A 25,483-nucleotide genomic window follows, 5' to 3' on the forward strand; every position below is an offset into this window, starting at 1 on the left:
GGAGGCTTCAGAGACGTCTGACGCTGCATTCTTAAATCACATTGCATAAAGATACTGTCAAGTTTATTTAGATACTGTCAAGTGTGATGGGCCCTGGCATGTGCCCAACATAGCCTATCCTCCATAGGAAGCGCCAATAAAACATCCCACTAACTCAGGATTATGACCACTCCTCCACACATCTGCTGAGTTTGTTCTCTTTCAGCATGGGCTTCAGGTCACTACTTTCATTGGGCCTTAAGGAGCATCTCCCCCATGGTGATCGTGCCCTGTCGACTGATGCCCATAAATGGCAGCCTGGGTAGTTAGTTCTGACAGAATGATTTCAACAACCTCCCTAGTGGGTAACCCTTGTTTATTGTCATTTAAGGAAATGTCACTAAGTTGGTATAGAATCCATGCATTTTACAGGGCGACTGCTGAAAGGAAATATTACACTGGCAAGGATCGCCAGACATGGAAGAGAGAGCAATGAACTACTTATTTTATAGCAAAGTAGATTTCCCACACTTCAATGTAGCCTAGCCATTTAGTGTATCTTACAAGCCTGGCCAAGCAGTCTATTGATGCTGTATGAGCCCATCAAAGCGTTGCAGGCCGCTGCATGTTGAGCAATTCATTTTAATACCAGCCCTTTACACGTACTCAAAGTGGATCTTAAGCCTTGTTTCTTGATTTGTTTTCAGTCTACAGTGACACACAGTACAGAAACAGACAATACACCTGTTGAAGTCATTCCTGCAGTCCAGTCAGAGCAAGGTCACGTATAACATTGTGTGGGGATGTTTGATATTACCACGGAGCCCGCATCTGCTTTCATCCAAAACAGGGCCGTCTGATAATCATAAAACGTAAAGACGACTTTATTAGAGGAGTATCAGCAACCCAAAGAATCACATTGTACAGTAAATAGAAACAAAATGGATAGAGTGTCTCTGTCTCCCACAACAAATGGGATACCGCATGTTTATAGTTTTAGAGCCCCTGTCAGACATTGTAAATGTTTACTCCCATCACATTTGCCTCGACCATTTTCCTACCAGCACAAGCAAATGTGTCTCATGCCAAAGAGAGCTGTGGAAAGGGTTAGGGACAGTAGCTGTCCTTTATCACAGAAAAAAAACTATAACACATCACTGCCATATAAAAATGAATGCATATTTGCAGACGCGTGCTGCTTGACTTCCCCCACCCTTTGTGGCCCGATGGCAGGTTTACACACCTACCTCACACTTCATACTGTACCATCTGTAATGATCTGCAGAGAGGATGCGTTGTTCCATACTGCCTTTCCCTTCCTCTAGCCAGCTCGTTCTCCGCAAAACATTGCCTCCCCTCTCCAATACAGCTCTATGGACTTAAGACACTCTTATGACTGGTTTTATAGGCCATTTGTAGCAGCGTATTGGTCGCAGTATGGTACCCATTTTAGAAAGCGCTTATGTTTATGTCTGCTGAATTCAACCAGTTTCGTTCTCTTTAATGGTATAATTCACCGGAACTACACGACTATTCAAACGTCTCTTTACTTTGCTAGTAGTCTTTGGCACAGGGGAGATTGTGATCATCAAGATGATTACTGACTTTGCCATTGATAACCAAAGATCAGTGGTAGTGAATGATACCCCCAGGTGTCATTTGTAAGCACAAACCACCCACAGGTCAACTTTTAAATGAAAGGGTAATGCTATAACACACCCTAGTGGTGATAAGATTGAACTGAAGTGACAGAGGTGAAAATGGCAACCTTGGTTAAATAGTACAATAGCTTGTCTATAGTGTCACCCACAGCCTGAAAGGAGAACTGCTCTTGAAAATCCAACACTACACATTCAGTGGCTTATCCATGTAATTAACAGCATCTACACTGTATTTGTTTTTAAGATTTTCGTATTGCATTATGGCAAAAGTAAACAACATGAAAGAGAACCAACTTCATCATCTTTTTTTTAAATCATAAATATTGGCAGATAAACCAAAACAGAATAATTTGTGTTTTAATAACAAACTGGAATTGAATATTTACAAAATTAACTAATATGATGAGTATTATTAGGTTGTTCCACATTTGACTATTTTCTCTTGATAGGAATCAAAATGATGTAGCCCACACTAAATAGTTTTTAATAAAAATATTGATTAGTTCTCACAGTATTTATAGTTCCCTCAGTCTTTAGTGTAAAATACCTCACACTTCATACTTTCCCCCAAAACACAATCTCACTGCAAAAAATATATTTTTCGGGAAAATCCAAAATAAAAATTAGTAAACAATCAGGCAATGCAGCCACAGATCTCTACAGAGCCAGTGCATTTGTAACTGTTTTAGCTATTGAAAAGCTTCTTCCTGCCCTCCATTCCAGACATGGACTCCACATTCTTCCGCCAGTCACCTGGGTCCGCTTTCTGTGAAGAGAATGGACAGTCCTTCAAATGTAACCAATTAAGAAAAACATCTTATTTACAATGACGGCCTGGTTGCCATGGTCACGTACAGTATGGATGATCAAACACAACTCAGACACAGCAAACAAGGCCAATGAACTCTGTATCTTGATCAACGTCACTTGAATCAAACCTTTACCCAAATGTGATGAATTATTTGGACTAAGTACCCATTAGTACCACGTGTTTGTGTACATCGTACAAAGAAAACACAGTGCCAGCTGAAACAGAGCTGTAAACTATGACATTACCAGAAGCCATTGTATGTTTATTTCTAAACTTCCCAGTCTTACCTCCTCTTCCTTCTTGTCCTTCTTGACTGTCTTCAGGTTGGACTTGAAGTCCGCCTTGGAGCTGAGTTTGGCCTCAGTCAGAGCACCCAGCATAGCGTCGGCAGACTTCTTGACCCTTTTGAGGTTAGGTCTCTTCCCCCCTTTCAGCTCGTTGATCTTTGCATTCAGGTCCACGAGCTGAGATGTACATACAGCCAACAGGTTCACTCTCCCGTACCCTTATAAACTAAGCGTGTTGCCATTTAGGGTCTTGGCATTTCAATGAAAATCAAAATGCTTTTATTTGAAAAAGAAAGAATTTTGTGGCACTTTTGGAACTTGTAGAATATTGAAATCACCAATAGAAGTCAGCATAAAAATGGTTGTCTTCAACGAAATACACTTTGAGGCACTTTCATAGATCTCAGGTAACTTCAGGTAACTGTCCCAAGACTGACAGCGTAAACTCATTTAATTTACATGACAAAAAAAAACTAACCTCTTTCTCATTCTTGAGCACTTTTGCTTCGATATCATATCGTGCCTCATCCACTGTGTCACATTTCCTGTGCAGTTCCTTACAGAGCTCCTGTGAAGAAAAAAGACTCAGTCATCTATAAACCACCAAAGACTGTTGAGAAAGTACTGTGGGAGGATGCATCAAACAAACTACAAAAGCTACTACTTTAAAATTCCACTCACTCATCAATGAGAAAGGTAGAAGGGTGCTACAATTTTTATTTTGACACGTCTAAACAAAAATGGAGATGCTGTTCTTTACCAACAGCACACCAGGGAATAAGTCCAGACAATGTAAGCTTGGATGGCTACTATCTGCACACCAAATAGCATCTTATTCCCTACTACTTTTGACCAGAGTCAAAGATGTATAAAGATACTATCTTGTTACAATCAAAAAATACTCTAAAGACCAATGTATTAAAATGAAATAGCAAAAACCTTTTCAAGGTACATAATCAAAACACAGCTAATTTAGGTATTGTCAAAATACATTTGCAACTAGACGCCTTCACTACAACAACATTATCAGAAATGGTAACATCTTTATTTTATTTATTTTCTATGATTGTGATATGTGGTTGTTTATCTACCTTAGTTGAATGCACTGACTTTAAATTACTCTGGAGAAGAGTGTCTGCTAAATGAGAAAAATGTAAAAAGAAACAATTGCAAAGCACACTGGGTATTAGTTTTGGCCTTGTTTCGGGGGAGGAGCTCATTAGAATAATTCCCTGCATGCTTTGCAAGTGTTACTTTTTGGACATTTACATATTGATCATTTACCAGACACTTTTATCACACCATAGTGCCAACAGACTTCTGATACCAATGCAGGTTGGCCAAAAAATTGTGAACCGCTATAAAAAAACAATATTTTTACCAAAAAAAGTAAAAAAAATAAAATAAAAAAAAGCAGGTCTCAAAAGTACTGTATCTTGTTACAAAATACTATTGGATTGTAGTTCAGGCCAGTGAAATACAAATGACAAATTTAAATACGGCCCACCTCTGACCAGAGCCATATACCAGAGCCATATACACTCAATAGAAGTGCAAGATGACAATAGAAGTGCGAGATGGCGTCGACAGAGATCGTCGCCTCGCTTCGAGTCCTTAGGAAACACTATATAGGTACTTGAACCTTGGGCCTTAGAGTTATGTTAGTGTACCTGAAGCTCTTGCACAGATAGGCCGGAGAGTTTCAGCAGTGGTACTCTCTCGCTCAAGGCGCTTTCCCTCTCTGTCACCTTGTTGCTTTGCTCCTGGACCAGCAAGACCCCAGCTTTCTTCAGCAGTTTTTGCTATAGGGAAACATGGCTGAACAACTTAATGATAAGACAATACAATTGATAGTTCAACTGATGTGCAAAATGTTGTGTTTTCAAGTGTTTTTGGACATTTACTTCAGTTTTGGTGAACATGATTTTCAAGGCACTTGTATGTTGTTGGTGTTGTTGTTGTTGTGTGTGTACAGATGTAGGATCTTAATTGGATCATTCTTTGGTACTGAGAATTTTGTGATATACATAAAGTCACTGAAAACCCACACTAGCACACAGTTATGTTAACAATATTGCACTTTTCATCCAGCCTACTTTTGTCAAGGTAATAGCCTAACCACCTATCAAGCAACATTATGGACTAAAGCAGGGGTGTCAAACTAATTTTGCCCCGGGGCCCACATTCGGTCTTCAATGAGGTCCGGAGGGACGCACTGAAAATGTGTTATATTTCCTCACCGTCAAAATGTGAACATTTTGGGCCGGATCCAGATTATTTGCTGTGACAATATGCTGTAGGTCAAATTAAGATCCTACATCTGAACATGTGTACGAGTCATATGCAGCCTGCTAAACGTACATGTGCTATCAGTACCGTGAATAAAGTTTATTTTTCACTTCCATACAGGCCGACATACCTTCAGCAGTAACCTGCGAGTCGCTGAGTACTTTGTCTTTTTCTGGAAGAGAGAGAGATGAGACATAACAGGTATATAATAGGCTCATTACAGTCGCTAATGATGTTAGCACATCTTCATATGTAGGTAGGCTCATTCATTACAGTCACTGATGATGTTAGCCTATAGTCAGTCATATGTGGTCTCTATTATAGCGGAGCTACAGAGCAAACAACTGCCTGTCTCTGTTGATTAGGATGAGCTGTGGTTCCTAATGTAATATAATGTAATGCTCTGCCACCATATCACCAAGGATTCATTGAAGCACAGTCTTAGAGAGCAAGGGGCTCGTTTCTACTGTGTATGTGGCTTGGTATTGATACCAAATGAGTCCTTCTGTGTTGCTCCAGTGGTCTTGGGATCATTTGGATGATTATCAGTTAGCCTGAGACAAATGGCCTTGTGACACGACAATTGCTCAGCAATTGCTGATAGATTATAATGTCTAACTTGTTAAGTCGCACAAGCTGTTACCAATATGCCAGTGTGGCTATTCATTAGCATGACATGCTAACTGCCTGCATAGCATACAGTTGAAGTCGGAAGTTTACATAGACCTTAGCCAAATACATTTAAACTCAGTTTTTCACTATTCCTGACATTTAATCGTGGGAAAAATGCCATGTCTTAGGTCAGTTAGGATCACCACTTTATTTTAAGAATGTGAATTGTCAGAATAATAGTAGAGAATGATTTATTACATCTTTCATTTCTTTCATCACATTCCCAGTGCGTCAGAAGTTTACATACACTCAATTAGTATTTGGTAGCATTGCCTTTAAATTGTTTAACTTAGGTCAATTGCTTTTGATTTTCCTGTGATGTCAAGCAAAGAGGTGCAGAGTTTGAAGGTAGGCCTTGAAATACACCTCCAATTGACTCAAATGGTGTCAATTAGCCTATCAGAAGCTTCTAAAGCCATGACACCATTTTCTGGAATTTTCCAAGCTATTTAAAGGCACAGTCAACTTAGTGTATGTAAACTTCTAACCCACTGGAATTGTGATACAGTGAATTATAAGTGAAATAGTCTGTCTGTAAACTATTGTTGGAAAAATGACTTGTGTCATGCACAAAGTAGATGTCTTGACCGACTTGCCAAAACTATATTTTGTTAACAATAAATTTGACTAGTGTTTGAAAAACGAGTTTTAATGACTCCAACCTAAGCGCTTGTAAACTTCTGACTTCAACTGTATGTATACAGTATCAAAAGGACTGTTACAAAGGTTTAACTGTTCTTCAACAAAGCTAAGTAATGAACGAAAGGGCAATTTTAAGATATTAGGCACAACAAAAGGTATGAGGGGGGAAAATATGTCCAAAACTGACTTACCGGTCTTTTTCAACATATTGCAAATCAAACAAACAAACAAACAAACAAACAAATCGAAAGAAGACGTTATTTTCTGTCCCATATTGACAACATTGCCATAGTTGTGTGATTGATTGAAAGGCACAGAGTGTGACAGTTATCGACTCACCCCTCAGACATGGTTGTTCTGGTTTATGAGTACTGCTGGGGAGCCAACATAGTTGTGTGATTGATTGAAAGGCACAGAGTGTGACAGTTACAGACTCACCCCTCAGACATGGCTGTTCTGAGTACTGCTGGGGAGCCAACATAGCTGTGTTTATTGGCAGAACATTCACATCATATGGAATGTTTCAGAGATGTAAGAGTCAATGATTCATACTAGGAACAATTATCACATATGAAAATAATGTAATAGTTTACCATCACACATGTATTAGACTTGTGATTATTATGAGCTACTGGGTGATAATCAAGGTCCCCCACAAGGTCCTCATGTCCTGACTTGGATAAAAGAGGCTGGCCTTGGCTCTCTTATTACCCAGAGAACAGGAGTTCACTGTCAAGGTTAATAGGGTCCTTGGATGGAATTGTCTGATGATGGAGAACGATGAAGGAGAAAAAGGTTTGAATACTCAAGATCCCTTTTAAAAAAAATTCTCCTTACATTTTCTCTGCATTTCTCCTCTCCCCTAAAGTGTCTGGTGCTATACCCTTGAGCCATTATCACCTTTGGTGCTAGCGTGAGCTACTGTGCAAGGTGAGATTTTGACATACCAAGGGCATTGCTGCAGTATCTGCTGCACCAGGCCACCAAATAGCTGAGGTCCATTGAGTAAAAAGGCTGTCTGCTTTAATGTCACCATTGTGACATTACAAGGAAAGATCAAACTTGTGACCTTTCCGGTGGCATGCTGTTCTACTGGTACAGAAGCCTTATTAGCCCCGCGTGTTAAGACAAACCCTCTGGGCTCCTCACACATCACAATAAAGTAGACACACACACACACACACACACACACACACACACACACACACACACACACACACACACACCTCAGGTTGCCCACTCGCGCCACTGAGTAACGATGGGAGGGGACTCAAAAGCAATGCCCCAATTTACGACCAAGCAAGTCTAACACCAATAAAATAAAAATGTATTATGAGAATTCCTTGTTGTAAATATGGGTGAAGATATGAGGTGTGACCGCTTAAGCATTAACACACTAACCCCAATGAAGTAAACACAAACTGGACACAACCAACTGCTGGCAACTACTTGATCTATTTTTATCATTAACTTCTAGGAACTCTTCCCTGAAAAGCGAACACATTTCCCTTTTGAACCATGTCAACCCAAATTATATTTTACATGGCAGATTGCTCTAGACAATGGTCTTAACCAAACATGTTAAAATACTTGAAACATTCAAAAGAACTATCTGCTTTTATTGATCTCACATATTTCTCAGAATATTCTTTGTTGTCATAGACTGAGCTGAGACGATCGGATAACTTACCTTTAAAAAGAGAAGCCAATCAGAGAGTGAAAGTGTAGCAGTGATGTCGTGCAGGAAAAATCGGTTTATGATTTTGAATGATTGATTTATGGTTTCTGCTGCCTCATGTGAATGGCTCTCTAAAATAGGCCCCTCTGTTACGCCTCCCTAACACACATTGGCCACATTTTGATCATCATGTGTTTGTGTGTGGACCCTGCCCTACCCTGTCCTGTCCTCAACCCTTGACTCACTGCACTGATATAGACATAAAGGGGAAGAATGGCACTTTACTTTGACATGTACTGTAGAAAAGTTATATGAGGGCGGCTCATAGTAATGTATAATGGGTGGCAGGTATCCTAGTGGTTAGAGCGTTGGGCCAGTAACCAAAAGGTTGCTGGATAAAAACCACAAACTGACAAGGTAAAAATCTGTCATTCTGAACAAGGCAGTTTACCCACTGTTCCTAGGCTGTCATTGTAAATAAGAATTTGTTCTTAACTGACTTGCCTAGTTAAATTTAAATAAAACATTTCTGGAGCAAAGTTTTAATACGGATTGCACTATACTGTAGTATTTACTGTAGTGTTTTTGCAGACATTACTGTAGCATTTAAATATTGTTCGCATTCACATCGCATAGTGGTGGGTGGAATGTGGTGGCAGAAGCCTTTCAGAACAGATGGAGGTGGGGCCTGTTTTAGGGTGTGGCTTTCAGTTTGTTCTTTTTGGACACCCGTGGGAGTTAATGTCATTCCAGGTAATTTGGTCTGTTTTTTCTTTTGTTTTTTCTTCTACCAATGATCATATGTTCATTGCTAACATTGAGTTTTTAAAAGTGCTCTGTGTCTAATAGATCTAATTACTGTGATACTGAAGCTCTTAAATTATGAGATGGACTGTATTGTAACCAGTTAACAGTGAAAGTCTCATGTGAAGAAATCATTTTGAATTCATTATTTTGTTACAGAACCAACTGAATATTTTGATTAACAGGAAATGGATTACATTGCCTTGTAACCCAATTGAAGAAATAAGTCATTCCAAAGACAAAAAAAAAGACATGGAAAAAAACGTGTTGTATATACAGTATATATTAGTCTGTATTTATGTTATTTATTAGGTTTAACTAAAGCGGAAAGAACATTCGTAAAATATATATATTTTTTTACAGTGTGTTTAATATTCCCAAGACCAGTTCCAAATACAACACAGTCTTATGATGTTCTCACGGTCAGGTGCGGCAGCTATAAAAGCACATAATTGTTTAACTGAGCATTTTATGGGGCTGTCTGACACTATGATTCAGTGGAGCCGTGCAGCCAGAGGCTCTGGTTTTTACATGAGAACACATTGAGCTCAGTAGCGCAGGCCTAATTACAGGTGGATATTACTCTGGGTAATGTAATGGCCAACTGAGCTACTTACTTTAGTGTAGTGTAGTCTTGGGCCTGGTGGTAGGAAGGATGGCACCCTAGAGGTAACTACTGTATCGCTCTGTTTAGAGACCTGAGTCAAGTTGGCGCCATCCAGCGCACGTGAGAAAATCAGAGGGCGCGTGGACAGGTCATTTCTTGGCATATGACACAGACACGTGTGGTGTGATTATACACCAACACACGCACGCAGGTATGCAGACATGCACATAAATAAGCACTCACAAAACCCACACACACATTGAGCATTGCGCGGGTAGGAATCCACACACACAATGCCCACTGTTCCATGCTCTAAAATAGCAGGCGTTGATGTCACTGCGGTGCAGTGATGCACAGAAACTCGATATGTCTCATGGTGCTGTTTTCCATGAGACTGAGTCAGCGTTCCAAATATCACCCGATTCCCTACATAGTACACTACTTTTGAACAGGGCCTAAATGCCTAAATGTGCTCAAGTATTAGTATTCTATGGTCTGCCACATGCCCTTTGTCACACATCTAATTTTAGAGGTTAATCCATCATAAACAGATAGCAAACACTTGGGTCTTACGGCCTTAAACTTGAAGCAGGCAGGAAGGCAGGCAGGCATGTTTGACTTTTAATTATTAATTCATTGTCGATACTCGTCAGGTGTATTAGGTGACACAGTGGAGGCCTTAACACTACAGATTGGAATTATTTCATGCTCTGTATGTGTGTTACCATCACAATGATCTCCCTGCTGCTTTTGTCGATTGAGAGAATGCCTGTCATTATGACGGGATAGCTCGCTACTTAGGAATGGGAATGGCTGATTAATTAGGGACGATTTCAAGTTTTCATAACAATCAAATATTTTTTTTTTACACCTTTATTTAATCTTTATTTAACTAGGCAAGTCAGTTAAGAACACATTCTTATATACAATGATGGCCTAGGAACGAGGCAGAACGACAGATTTTTACCTTGTCAGCTCGGGGGATCCAATCTTGCAACCTTACAGTTGACTAGTCCAACGCTCTAACCACCTGCCTCACGAGGAGCCTGCCTGTAACGCGAATGCAGTAAGCCAAGGTAAGTTGCTAGCTAGCATTAAACTTATCTTATAAAAAACAATCAATCAACGACTGTTGTTGCTCCAATGTGTACTTAACCATAAACATCAATGCCTTTCTTAAAATCAATACACAAGTATATATTTTTTAAACCTGCATATTTAGCTAAAAGAAATTCATGTTAGCAGGCAATATTAACCAGGTGAAATTGTGTCACTTCTCTTGCGTTCATTGCACGCAGAGTCAGGGTATATGCAACAGTTTAGGCCGCCTGGCTCTTTGCGAACTAATTTGCCAGAATGTTATGTACAGTGCCTTGCGAAAGTATTCGGCCCCCTTGAACTTTGCGACCTTTTGCCACATTTCAGGCTTCAAACATAAAGATATAAAACTGTATTTTTTTGTGAAGAATCAACAACAAGTGGGACACAATCATGAAGTGGAACGACATTTATTGGATATTTCAAACTTTTTTAACAAATCAAAAACTGAAAAATTGGGCGTGCAAAATTATTCAGCCCCTTTACTTTCAGTGCAGCAAACTCTCTCCAGAAGTTCAGTGAGGATCTCTGAATGATCCAATGTTGACCTAAATTACTAATGATGATAAATACAATCCACCTGTGTGTAATCAAGTCTCCGTATAAATGCACCTGCACTGTGATAGTCTCAGAGGTCCGTTAAAAGCGCAGAGAACATCATGAAGAACAAGGAACACACCAGGCAGGTCCGAGATACTGTTGTGAAGAAGTTTAAAGCCGGATTTGGATACAAAAAGATTTCCCAAGCTTTAAACATCCCAAGGAGCACTGTGCAAGCGATAATATTGAAATGGAAGGAGTATCAGACCACTGCAAATCTACCAAGACCTGGCCGTCCGTCTAAACTTTCAGCTCATACAAGGAGAAGACTGATCAGAGATGCAGCCAAGAGGCCCATGATCACTCTGGATGAACTGCAGAGATCTACAGCTGAGGTGGGAGACTCTGTCCATAGGACAACAATCAGTCGTATATTGCACAAATCTGGTCTTTATGGAAGAGTGGCAAGAAGAAAGCCATTTCTTAAAGATATCCATAAAAAGTGTTGTTTAAAGTTTGCCACAAGCCACCTGGGAGACACACCAAACATGTGGAAGAAGGTGCTCTGGTCAGATGAAACCAAAATTTAACTTTTTGGCAACAATGCAAAACGTTATGTTCGGCGTAAAAGCAACACAGCTGAACACACCATCCCCACTGTCAAACATGGTGGTGGCAGCATCATGGTTTGGGCCTGCTTTTCTTCAGCAGGGACAGGGAAGATGGTTAAAATTGATGGGAAGATGGATGGAGCCAAATACAGGACCATTCTGGAAGAAAACCTGATGGAGTCTGCAAAAGACCTGAGACTGGGACGGAGATTTGTCTTCCAACAAGACAATGATCCAAAACATAAAGCAAAATCTACAATGGAATGGTTCAAAAATAAACATATCCAGGTGTTAGAATGGCCAAGTCAAAGTCCAGACCTGAATCCAATCGAGAATCTGTGGAAAGAACTGAAAACTGCTGTTCACAAATCTCCATCCAACCTCACTGAGCACGAGCTGTTTTGCAAGTAGGAATGGGAAAACATTTCAGTCTCTCGATGTGCAAAACTGATAAAGACATACCCCAAGCGACTTACAGCTGTAATCGCAGCAAAAGGTGGCGCTACAAAGTATTAACTTAAGGGGGCTGAATAATTTTGCACGCCCAATTTTTCAGTTTTTGATTTGTTAAAAAAGTTTGAAATATCCAATAAATGTCGTTCCACTTCATGATTGTGTCCCACTTGTTGTTAATTCTTCACAAAAAAATACAGTTTTATATCTTTATGTTTGAAGCCTGAAATGTGGCAAAAGTTCGCAAAGTTCAAGGGGGCCGAATACTTTCGCAAGGCACTGTAATTATGACATAACATTGAAGGTTGTGCAATGTAACAGGAATATTTCGTGATTTTACCGTTCATGTCTTCCATAGAGAATGTCTTGATCTACTTCAAATAAGGTCTGTGTTTCGTGCAGGCTTAAACCGACTCTGCGTTTTGATACCAGTGTAAATCTCACTAGGATAAGGTAACGTTTGTCAAAATATTTTCATATTTTCATGTGGGACAATTACATGGAATTGGCACCAGGGAAAGCAAGGTGTCTTATTTGTGTTAAAGATGTAAGCATGGGGTCATCAAGGGCTAAATAAAAAAATACCACCAACCTGTGGAATCACCTTAAGAACACCCATCCAAAAGCCCATATGTATTATATTAAGTTAAAATAAAAGTGTTCATTGTTCATTCAGTATTGGTGCAATTGTCATTATTACAAAAATGTATATATACACAAATTTAAAAAAATTGGCCGATTAATCGGTATCGGCTTTTTTTGTCCTCCAATAATCGGTATCGGCGTTGAAAAATCCTAATCGGTCGACCTCTACTACTTATGTCATTTTCGAAACAACTGTGAACTCGGAAATCTCTGTCTTCAGTGCGTTCAAGACAACTGGGTACTCGAGTTGCGAGTGGGGAAAACATATGTTTGAACGGTCCTCCAATTCTGAATTCAAAGTCGGAAAGCTCTGACTTTACGACCTGAAGATCACCGATGTCATATTCTGACCTCGTTTTTTTTTTTTTTAAAGAGTTCCCAGTTGTCTTGAACACACCATTAACCTTGAGGATAATATGAGTCCTCAGGAATTAACTGATGCACACTAAGGTTCCTGCATAATTTCTAGAGCAGGGGTGTCAAACTCATTTCACGGAAGGCTGAGTGGATTCAAGTTTTTTTTTCTCCTTTCAATTAAGATCTAGACAGCCAGGTGAGGCACAGAAGGTTGGTGACACCTTATTTGAGGAGGATGGGCTCGTGGTAATGGCTGGAGTGGAATCAGTGGAACTTTATCAAATACGTGTTTGATGCCATTCCATCCGCTCTGTTCCAGCCAGTATTATGAGCCGTCCTCCCCTCAGCAGCCTTGACTGAGGTGAGGGGAGTTCTTTACTAATTAGCGACCATCATCAATCAAGTACAAGGGTGGAGCGAAAACCCGCAGACGCTCGGCCTGCTGTAGAATGAGTTTGACATGTGTTCTAGAGGAAGATGACAATGTATTGCCTACACCATGGGTATTCAACTCTTACCCTACGAGGTCCGAACTCGGCTGGTTTTCTGTTCTACTTGAAAATGAATTGCACTCATCTGGTGTCTCAGGTCTAAGTCAGTCCCTGATTAGAGGCGAACAATGAAAAACGCAGTGGAACTTGCTTCGAGGCCCAGAGTTGAGTTTGGCGGGCCTACACCATGCATGTCGTGTTCAATAGGGATGCATACTGCATAAAGGATCTGATCATAACAATGTATATTGAGAAACTATGAACTCTGACATATATCTGCTGAAGTATGACCAACCAAATAAAAGGAGCGGAGTTAAATAATTACTTATTGTGAAGGAAGAGATCTGTGCCATCCGAAAGGGTTCATTCATCAAATCTGAAAACTAAGCAAAATAAGATTTTTTTCCCTATTTGGTTTAATAATGGTAGTTGATACCAGGGTGAAAGCAAATATTGCCCTACAGCCGATCGGTTTGTGCAAATTACCCGCAGTAATAATATAATTTAACAACCCCCTCCACTCCACTCCACCCTCCCTCTGCATACCTTAGACATGAGTAGCGTGGTTCTAATTGGAATTAGATTGGATTTACATAACAGTTTTCCATTAACTGGGTCTCCAACGAGCCTTCACAGATAGTATCAACTGCTCCCCAATGCCCACATTCCTAATAAAACCTGGTGACGTCACTGCTCTGTCTTCTGTATCCAGTCCAGTCAACATCATGGCTTCCTAGGCCTGTGGACAATGGACCCACTTGTACTGAATCAAGTATTTCACTATTATCATCAACAGACAAGAAATGATACAATGGATATTGTTGCTGCTACAGAAGGTCTCTGAGGACACAACAATTTAAGCTGTGGTACAGGATGATGTTGAGAGATTCATGCATTAGGCCCAAGTCATTTATCGTTCTACTTGACACCATGGTACATAAATAGTTATGTCACTAGTCTCAAGTTGCCATTACTTTGTAGTGTCGGATTTGAAACAGGGTGAGAAAGACAGAAGACCGAAGGTCACATGTCAAGAATCCTGTTTATCATAACAAGTACACACTATTAATCATAAGTATTCGATACAGGTCCTTCTTCATCATCTTCAGGTTCATTGAACAGCTAAAGTAATTCAGTCTACACCCCATCATAATATTATTTTGGACTCAATCAATATCTTGAAGTAAATAACCTTTATTTTCCCTGTAGTGTTTTCTCTCCCCTCACTCTTCATCACTTCTGTTCAGTCACAGAGGGGGGCATATTGTTTAACACGGATGAAAGCTCTTGAATGTGGATAGAGAGTTACTGCTCTGCAGGACAATAACCGAGAGGCGACGGCTCGCTGCTATCTTTTGACATACTTTGTACAGAGTTGAAGTATTTTTTTCTGAACTGGGTCAAATTCAAACATACTCTCCGCCTACCACGTCCTGTACTGCCCTGTATCAACAGTGACGGTCTCTCAGACTGACCTAAAAACAACTCCTAAAGGACCCAGCGATTCAAAGACATGAGGCCACGCTATCAAATATTTACCAAATCGCTGTACCAATCACCACACAGGGGGCATATTTGGCATAAGGCCTTTGAAAAGCATCTGTGCACTGTGGCGGCTCCTCTCTAGTCTCCACTCCCTCCGAATAGGAGGATATGTAGAAAAAGGGAAACTGTTTCCCATTCTTCTCATGGCCTCAATTCAGTTGAATGAATATATAGGGCAGTATATAATTCTTTCTTTCAAAGTGGGAGGGTGCAAGCTATAATTCATCCAATGTGGGGATAATGAGAGGCTTTTTGCATTTAACAACAATAACTAATGTGATGACGCCGGAAGGGATGGCTACCGTCTTATCGGCTCTTAACCAACCATGCTATTTTGTTTGTTTTTTCGCGTTGTTCGTAACTTGTTTTGTACATAATGTTGCTGTTACCGTCTCTTATGATCGAAAAGAGCTTCTGGACATCAGAACTGCGATTACTCACCTCAGATAAGATGAAGAGTTTTTCTTCAAAGAGTTGGAGGGGAGGAATATACTACAGACACACAACCAGGCCCAGATCCCCGTCATTCGGCGGAGAAGGAAACTGAGATTTAGCTGAAAAAGATGAGGGTGTCTTGTGAGGACCAGGCGATGAGTGGCTTATCTGCCTTTGCCTTCCGTCCTGCTAGCTAACGTTCAATCGCTGGAAAATAAATGGGACGAACTGAAAGCACGTATATATCCTAACAACGGGACATTAAAAACTGTAATATCTTATGTTTCACCAAGTCGTGGCTGAAGGACGACATTAAGAACATACAACTGCAGGATAGAACAGCAGTAAGACATGGGGCAGGGGCCTATGCATATATTCAGAAACGACAGCTGGTGCACAATATCTAAGGAAGTCTCGAGGCTTTGCTCGCCTGATGTAGGGTATCTCATCATAAGCTGTAGACCACACTATCTACCAAAATAGTTTCCATCTGTATTTTTTGCAGCTGTCTACATACCACCACAGACTGATGCTGGCACTAAAACCACACTCAATGAGCTGTATACTTGTAAGTAAGCATTTCACTGTAAGATCTACACCTGTTGTATTCAGCGCATGTGACAAATACAATTTGATTTGAAAATCTTGATTTGAAAAACACATGCATGGGTAAACTCGCTTTAAAAACCCAATTCCACCACACTGACAATTAATTTTACTCTATGCTTTTTAGGATTACTTTTACTCAGCATCCATTTGAAATGTTTCTAAAAAATGAGAAGGGAAACATATAGCATAAAGACCACCTAGAGGCCTATGTAATAACAGGCAATGCCATTCATTGGTGTGCGAGTCAACAAACATGATATTCAGTGAATAGCATCAACCGGTTACATTCAATGTAATTTTCCAGTGTCTATGCAATAACACCTTTAGGGTTAAATTAACACTGTGCTTAGTGTTGATGCTGTTGCACTTTTAGTGTTTTGCAATAACACCTCACATAGTACTTTAACACTAGGAAGTGAATTTCATTTACATCCATGGAGTCACGCAATAACACCTCCCAGTATTTTTAAACGTTACACAACAAGGTTTTTTGAGAAGGTTGCTCTATCACATCAATATTTTCTTCAAGGCCAAACAATCTTTTACAAGCATTTACAAGGACATCAGAAACAGCCACAAACATGATGAAACTAATATAAACATAACCATAGACCAATTGAACTGGTACAACACTTTCACTCACGGGTGGCCAAAAACAACAACTTGAAAGCCACACCCTCACTAAGCCACTAAGCCATCTCTCCAATATACTTTCCCGGTGTTCCCACCGATGATTTGTTAGTAACAGAGACAAGGTTGTTGAATTAGTTCATATACAGTCCTGTGTACTTCACCGAGTGAGTTCATACTGTAGCCAAATGTTAACATTAAATTAAATTCTTTACGAAAATATAGTAAATACAGTGCATTCGGAAAGTATTCAGACCCCTTGACTTTTTCCACTTTTTGTTACATTATAATCCTGTCTTGGAGCTCTACAGATAATTCCTTCAACCTCATGGCTTGGTTTTTGCTCTGACACGCGCTGTCAACTGTGCGACCTTATATAGACAGGTGTGTGCCTTTCCAAATCATGTCCAATCAATTTAATTTACCACAGGTGGACTCCAATCAAGTTGTAAAAACAGCTCAAGGATGATCAATGGAAACAGGATGCACCTTAGCTCAATTTCGAGTCTCATAGCAAAGGTTCTGAATACTTATGTAAATAAGGTGTTTCTGTTTGGGTTTTTTTATTATACATTTGCAAAAAAAATCTAAAAAACAGTTTTTGCTTTGTCATAATGGGGTATTGTATGTAGATTGATGAGGGACATTTTTTATTCAAGTAATTTTTGAATAAGGCTGTAACGTACATTTTCTGGGAAAAAGTCAAGGGATCTGAAAACATCATAAAGCCTTACTTTTATGGCCAAATTTTGCCCATACACAGTGATGTTAGGAATCTTGTGGATTACAGGCCACATTACAGATGTGTAATTTCTATTGGAATCCAGCCAACAGTTGGACTTTTTAGTCAACCACACTCCGCATTCAGAATGATTGTCAGGGTTATCAATGTACATGCAAAAACACAGATATTAAAAACAATCCCCAAATATTATACCTGCAGTAGAGCAGGCTGGGAAATATGATAATGATGGGAGGGGGTTTTGATGAGACCGTTTTTCCTCTCCACAGAGGTAACACTGACCAATTTGCTGTGTATTTATTAATTCTCTCTCTCTCTCGCTTGCTCGCTCTCTAGCCAAGCTGTTACTGATCTCTGACATGCATTTACTCTCCTCAGCCACACGGGAGAAGCTTCTCATGGCTGATCACATACAGAAGGATAAAATAGATAAGGCAATGATTCCAAATGAGAGGACTTGTAAACATGTCACTTACAGTTGTTAAAGATGATACTAGAGAAGGTGGAGCGTGACACAATGAATCCAGTCCCCAACGTACATTGAAAACGGAGAGGAGGCATCTCTGACGCAGGCGGTGGATAATTCTCCCTCATCCAGCTAGAAGACATAATGCAACATTAAATCCGTCATCCATTTGACAGCATATTAAACCTCTGTTGTCAACATTAACGGTGCTTATTTATTGTGTTGCTGTGACAGACAGTTCGACCATCACTGTCACTAACTCTGTCTATGGTAAATGTGGGTGTGTATTGTATTGACAGTCTTTCCTGCAGGGTTGACTGGTGAGACAGGTTGTTGACATAGGTGACTAGTGGGAGTTGAAATTGGTGGATTCAGCCTTTCTTCTGCTGACATCCTACTGTCAAATAAGGTCTGCACTACAACCCGTTGTCAGCTGCACTACTCTCTGCTTCTCCAGGAAGGTTATATTTCTGAATGACTTGACATTACTTAAGCAATTCATAAACGTTAATACCAGCTCATGTAAACAACTTCAGGTTGTCTAAGAACAGATAGCATACCAACACTTTGGCTAACCTGCATCTTCTTAGGCCCTGTTCTGCTTCTACCCCACCCCACCCCATCCCCTCCTGAACCTAACCACCTCCACCCAGAAGACGGAGGCTGGTTTACCTACCTGTGTGTTGGGGTCGGCCCCCCTTGTCCCCGGCGGACTCAGCAGCCCTGATAAGATCCTGTGTCCTGTCATTGAGCTTGTTGGGGCATGAGACAGGTTACGGTAGGGTGAGACAAGGTGGCGGCGGTGTGTTTTTGAGTGACGGATTGGGTCACGGGAAGTAAATGCAAGTCTCAGATTGGTCTGTCAGTTGGATGACCTCCATTGACCCTCCTGTGGGTTGCTGCGCTGCAGGGCGGATGGCTACACAGACCACAGATAGAGGAGGATGGGCCTGTAAGGCGCCTGGCTACTGGGGGATGGGATAGGGGGGATAGAGGAAGAAGAGGGAGGGAAAATAAAATAAATTGAGTGCCCAGTACAGTCTATCTACCTTTGACTCATGAGGCTACTGACTCATTAATGTCAGATCAGGCATCTTGAGAAATGGACAAGCAATAGGCTACATCAATCAATTTATTCTCCTAACTCCTGTCAATCTCTCTGTCAGGGATATGGATTGTAAACACACACAGAATATACTACACACCACTTCCCCAACTATTTGAATAAATACATATGTTGTAAGAATTAAGGTTTGCTTGAGAGATTACAATAATGTAATGCCTCATTATCCGATGTGAATGTAGGGCATTTTCTCCCGAGTTACTTCATAAACCCCTCTGGACACAAATACTGAAAAATACAACAAGAAATTAGCTCAATGTTCCACTGAGGTTAGACACAAAAGGTGTTAGTTAATTAGCTTATACCTCGAACAAATTGCTTTCTGTATGCACAAAAATAAAATACTGCTATTGTTGAAATATGATGGTACACAAAAGCTTGGCGTGCGTATGAGGATACCTACAGTGACTCTTATCAGTCCAACCATACATATCCCATTAGCCCGCAAGAGGACTTTGAACTCATTAATTGATTTTTAATTGGCTAAAGCTGAGCGGCGGACACAGTCACAACAAAACAGCTTACAGGAGAAACCTTCAATACAACAATTTGGCTATTGCTATGCACGCGCACATGCACACTGCTACCTCTCAATGTTATAATTGAGAGGTAGCAGACACATGTCTCTGTCTCTTACTCACTCACAGCCAGCCTGGATGGGATAATTACAGGACTACATAGAGCTCTTTCCATGGCCCATGATTCCTAGCCCGGGATCTCCTGGGCTTATCTGGGAGTCAAGAGGGCCCTTTCATTTGTCAGCTCTGCCCTGACAGAAGAGAAGAGAGCAGAGGAGTGGAGCTGCGGCATTAAACAAAGCTTTATTATGTGCCTCTGATATAGCCAGAAAGAAAGGGCTGTATGTTGCAGCGGATCACAGATGCTGGCTGCTTTATTTCCACATTTATTATGTAGGCCTGCCTGCCATCTTGATAAGGGTATCTCATAACCCGCGCTAGCTAACGTACCGCCCGCCTAATTCAAGAGAGCTCCACTCTGCTCCGCACACTGGAGCTGAACAATTTAGCAGGGAAGTCCTCAGCGGCTCAATCTGAAGTTTCATCTCAAGTAAATTTGGATATATGAATCTCCCTGAATGCTAAACCACTGCATCTGGCAGAGAGGTGAAATGTGATTTGGTGCAACAGAAGCGGGTATAGCTAGTATCTGATAGTCCCAGGCCTGCTTTCAGAAGAGCTAGTGTTTTAAGTTGAAGAGACGCTTCTCCTGCATTTTAATACCATCTCTGAGGGTAAACATGAATATATATTAGCTGATGAATGTGGTGAGTCATTGCAAAGCAATTATCACAATATACTCTTAGAATTAGTGGTGACTCGAAGAACCATGGAGATCCTCATTGCTAGTCAATGGTTCATATTTGTACTTTTGGTTAGTTGAGGGGTTCTTGGGGGAACCTTTACTGTTTTTAACTTAGGGCTAGCGGGGACACCTTCCGGTTAAACTGGAGGGTGTGTAATTCAAATAAATAATCATACAAATGATGGATATTAAACATTTAGGTACATATAAGTGTCTTATATTGGCTGAAAGCTTAAATTATTGTTAATCTAACTGCACTGTCCAATTTACAGTAGCTAGTACAGCATGCCATGCGATTGTTTGAGGACGGCGCCCCACATGAAAATATTTTCCCACCGGCACAGGTTTCATAAATTTATAAATAGAGATGAAATATTCACTTACTTTAAAAAAATCTTCCTCTGATTTGTCATCCAAAGGGTCCCAACTATAACATGTAGTGTCATTTTGTTAGATAAAATCCTTCTTTATATCCCCAAAAATCTGTTTAGTTGGCGCCATCGATTTGAGTAATCCACATGCAGAGAAAAAAAAATAATCAGAAAATCTACCCCTAAACTTTGTTTCAACAAGTCAAAATATGTTTATGTTCTACTCCTCAGATACCCTAAAATGTAATAAAACTATAATATTTCTTACGGAAAGAAGTATGTTCAATAGGAAACCGATTTTATTATTTTTACATTTTTTAATTTTTAAAATTTCCAAAACTGATATTTCTTATTTGTTTTTGAAGTTACAAGCCTGAAACCTTGAACATAGACTCCTGACACCCTGTGGAAGCCAATTGCATCCAGAGAGCTAATTTTCAATATGACCTTATACTTACTTGCCACTCTAAGAGGATGGTCTCTCAAAAAACAAAATCTGCTTGGTTTTTCTTTGGATTTCTCCTACCATATCTATTGTGTTATATTCTCCTACATGATTTTAGCATTTCGACAAACTTCAAAGTGTTTTCTTTCCAATGGTACCAATTATATGCATATCCTGGCTTTAGGGCCTGAGCAACAGGCAGTTTACTTTGGGCACGTCATTCAGGCGGAAATTGAGATAAAAGGGGTCTAGACCTAAGAAGTTGTACCCTGAACTGGAGGCGTGGCTTAGTAGTGGCGTGGCTTTAAGATATATCCTTTTTAAACCAGCCATGGGAGTAAATGTCATTGCTGTTCATGTGTTCTGCTGTATTGTCTTCCATATTAAGGTTGCACACTGACAGTTTTGTAATATCAATGAGGCTTACAGATGTGTATTCCTCAAGTGCTAAAGTTTGACTATTTACAACTTTATTAATATACATTTGAAGTTAGAAGTTTACATACACCTTAGCCAAATACATTTAAACTCAGTTTTTCACAATACCTGATATTTAATTATAGTAAAAATGCCCTGTCTTAGGTCAGTTAGGATCACCACTTTATTTTAAGAATGTGACATGTCAGAATTTTAGAGAGAATGATTTATTTCAGCATTTATTTATTTTATCACATTCCCAGTGGTTCAGAAGTTTACATACACTCAATTAGTATTTGGTAGCATTGCCTTTAAATTGTTTAACTTGGGTCAAACGTTTCACGTTGGGTGAATTTTGGCCCATTCCTCCTGACAGAGCTGGTGTAACTGAGTCAGGTTTGTAGGCCTCCTTGCTCGCACACATTTTCTATAGGATTGAGGACAGGGCTTTGTGATGGCCACTCCAAGACCTTGACTTTGTTGTCCTTAAGCCATTTTGCCACAACTTTGGAAGTATGCTTGGGGTCATTGTCCATTTTGGAAGACCCAAAGCTTTAACTTCCTGACTAATGTCTTGAGATGTTTCTTCAATATATCCACATAATTTCCCCCCCTCATGATGCCATCTATTTTGTGAAGTGCACCAGTCCCTCCTGCAGCAAAGCACCCCCACAGCATGATGCTGCCACCCACGTGCCTCACAGTTGGGATGGTGTTCTTCAGCTTGCAAGCATCCCCCTTTTTCATCCAAACATAACGATGGTCATTATGGCCAAACAGTTCTATTTTTGTTTCATCAGACCAGAGAACAAAAAGTACAATCGTTGTCCCCATGTGCAGTTGCAAACCTTTGTCTGTTTTTGTTTATGGCGGTTTTGGAGCAGTGGCTTCTTCCTTGTTGAGTGGCCTTTCAAGTTATGTCGATATAGGACTTGTTTTACTGTGGATATAGATACTTTTGTACCTGTTTCCTCCAGCATGATGTCAAGCAAAAAGGCACTGAGTTTGAAGGTAGGCCTTGAAATACATCCACATGTACATCTCCAATTGAGTCCAATGATGTCAATTAGCCTAACAGAAACTTTTAAAGCCATGACATAATTTTCTGGAATTTTCCAAGCTGTTTAACTGCACAGTCATTTTAATGTATGTACATTTCTGGAATTTTGGATACAGTTTTTGCTTTGTCATTATGGGTTTTGTGTGTAGATTAATGGGGGAATAAAAAATAAAAAAAACATTTTAGAATAAGGCTGTAACGTAACAAACTGTGGAAAAAAATCAAGGGGTCTGAATACACTGTATATCTACATACAAGTCTGTGTATAAACACATGATAGTAGAAATATAAATAGCAGCCGTAGGTCATGTTGTGAGTAATAGTAGGTTCCGACGTTGTGAATGGGGACCTGTCGCATGATATTGACAGCTCCTTTTCATCATTAGTGACGTCCAGTCTGCACTGCATTGAAACTACCCCGATGAATCACCACAGACAAACAAAAGATGTTCCAATACCAGCCAATTTGATGATTCCCATTTACTACTAGACCTACACAGTAAACAGTTATGTTATTTTTACAATAACTTTCTGGCAGCAGTTACTGTAAAAAAGCTACAGTGTGTTACCGTCAATTCTAAAGAAACTTTGGTTTAACAGCACATTACAGTAATGTACTGTTAAACCAATGTTTCTTTGGAATTTACAGGTAAATACTGTACCTTTTTCTTACAGTACCTTACAGGTAATTGGCTGACAGTAAGTTAGTGTAACAACTTTTCATTTAAATGTTTTACAATGTATCAAACACCTAGCTTACTGTCGACCAACACAATACTTTCATAAAAGTACCCGCCAACGTGTGTACCATAGGACTAAATGGCCTCTTAATGATTGAGGCCACTGTGTTCTTAGGGACCTTCAAAGCTGCAGAAAAGTTTTGGTACACACGATCCTGTCTCGGAGCTCTACAGACAACTCCTTCGACCTCAAGGCTTGATTCTTGCTCTGACACACACTGTCAACTGTGGGACCTTTATAGAGACGTGTGCCTTTACGATCATGTCCAATCAATTGCATTTACCACAGGTGGACTCCAATCAAGTTGTAGAGACATCACAAGGATGAACAATGGAAACATTTTTTATATATTTTTTCAAAAATGTATTAAAACCTGTTTTCACTTTTTCATTATGGGGTATTGTGATGAAAGGAAAAATGTCATCCTTTTTAGAATAAGGCTGTAACGTAACAAACTGTGGAAAAAGGGAAAGAGTCTGAATATTTTCCAAATGCACTGTACTGTATGTATGTAATATTTCAACTCATTATGTATTTAGACACATTACAGTAGGTGGAAACATGGAGGAAAAAAAATCTAGTCAAATACACAGCTGAATGAACTGTGTCCCAGGTAGGTATAATTCAGATGCCTCCCAGCAGTATCTGTGCTTAAAAATTCTGCAAATGGAGGGATTTCAGCTCTGCCAAATAACTGGAGGTCAACGTCATTTTACCACTGCCAATAGCGCACATGGTGACATTGTAGTATAGCTGCTTCTTCATCAATTTGGATACGTGGCTTTCCCTGAAGGGAAAGAAGTTCAGGGCACTTTCCCACTGGCTCAAATACTTCGTTATTTTTTGGTAATATCTTTGATCACATGGCACTTATTTCAAAGTAATCTAACTTTGGAGACTAGTGTGCCATAGCCCCACTTACCAGCAATTCCAATGAAGTCAAGACCCAGAACTGCGATCGTTTCTCTCTCTCCACACATAATGGTTTGACTTCACAGCTGAGCCATGACACACCGCTGGCAGAAATGTGTTTGAGAAGCCTCAGCTTTAACTTTTTATCTCAGAGATCAGTATATTTAGCACATTGACTTTTATCTTTTTCCCCCAGTGGGTTTGAGCATTGCATTAATTTTGTTTTTTGGAGGTGAATGCATAATCTCAGCATTACACTCCGAGAATGACGGGAGATTCAAATGGATTTTAAGACTGAGTGGTGCTTTCTCCATCTGCCGTTCGTTCATCAATGTGTTTCTAAGCGAAGAAACGAAACGGAGTGTTGGATCTGTTCAAGTGCCTCACATAATGGTGTCTGTCTAGATCAATGATGGTGGAGTGTGATATAATACCATATTTCAATTCAGCCAGTGAGAACATTTGGTCTCTCTGTCACTGGATATTAGAAAATGTCCCCTTGAAAATGGGTTGCTTGCAATTTCAGAGAATTGAGCCCACAGCAGCAAGCGTACCGAGACAAACACCACAACGCAGTGTTGCAACAGTGAGATACAGCTCTTCTCCAACACAATATAATTAAATATGAGATAAGTATCGCTCACAAAATCTCAAAGAACCCTCATTTTGGCATTATGGTCTACTATGTCAACTTATGAAGTACTTTACCAAGATATAGTAGAAGTGTACATTACGATGCCAAAGATGTTTGAATCTGGGTTTCCGGCTCATCACAAGACTGTGTTAGCCTAGCCCTAAGAACTATAGCCTAGGCATTTGCTTGGGGCGCTAACACAAGCCTTGGGGAGCTAACACGCCTTAGGCAAGGTTTCTCATTACACAAGCATGGCTCACTGAACTACACCCTTAAAATTGGAACAAATGTGTACTTCTCTAAGAATCAAATGAAAAGGTGCATGTTTGTTATGCCCCTGCTTGATTCACTTGACCAGTTACTTTGATTGTTCCTCCTGCGATATGTTTGTCACGTTTAATAACA

General features: G+C 40.1%; 1 protein-coding gene across 1 annotated transcript; it reads right to left on the bottom strand.

Moving 5' to 3' along the window:
* Window positions 1-415: 415 nt before the first annotated feature.
* LOC139393080 (troponin I, slow skeletal muscle-like) lies at window positions 416-5,223 on the bottom strand. Its single transcript, XM_071141422.1, has 5 exons — window positions 5,158-5,223; window positions 4,409-4,540; window positions 3,217-3,306; window positions 2,739-2,915; window positions 416-2,406 (listed from the first exon to the last, which is right to left on the bottom strand). The coding sequence occupies exons 1-5, from the start codon at window positions 5,221-5,223 to the stop codon at window positions 2,326-2,328; spliced, it is 546 nt and encodes a 181-aa protein (XP_070997523.1). The 3' UTR covers window positions 416-2,325.
* Between the last annotated feature and the right edge of the window lie 20,260 nt (window positions 5,224-25,483).

The sequence above is a fragment of the Oncorhynchus clarkii genome, chromosome 33 (assembly GCF_045791955.1).
Source record: "Oncorhynchus clarkii lewisi isolate Uvic-CL-2024 chromosome 33, UVic_Ocla_1.0, whole genome shotgun sequence".
Taxonomy (NCBI): domain Eukaryota; kingdom Metazoa; phylum Chordata; class Actinopteri; order Salmoniformes; family Salmonidae; genus Oncorhynchus; species Oncorhynchus clarkii.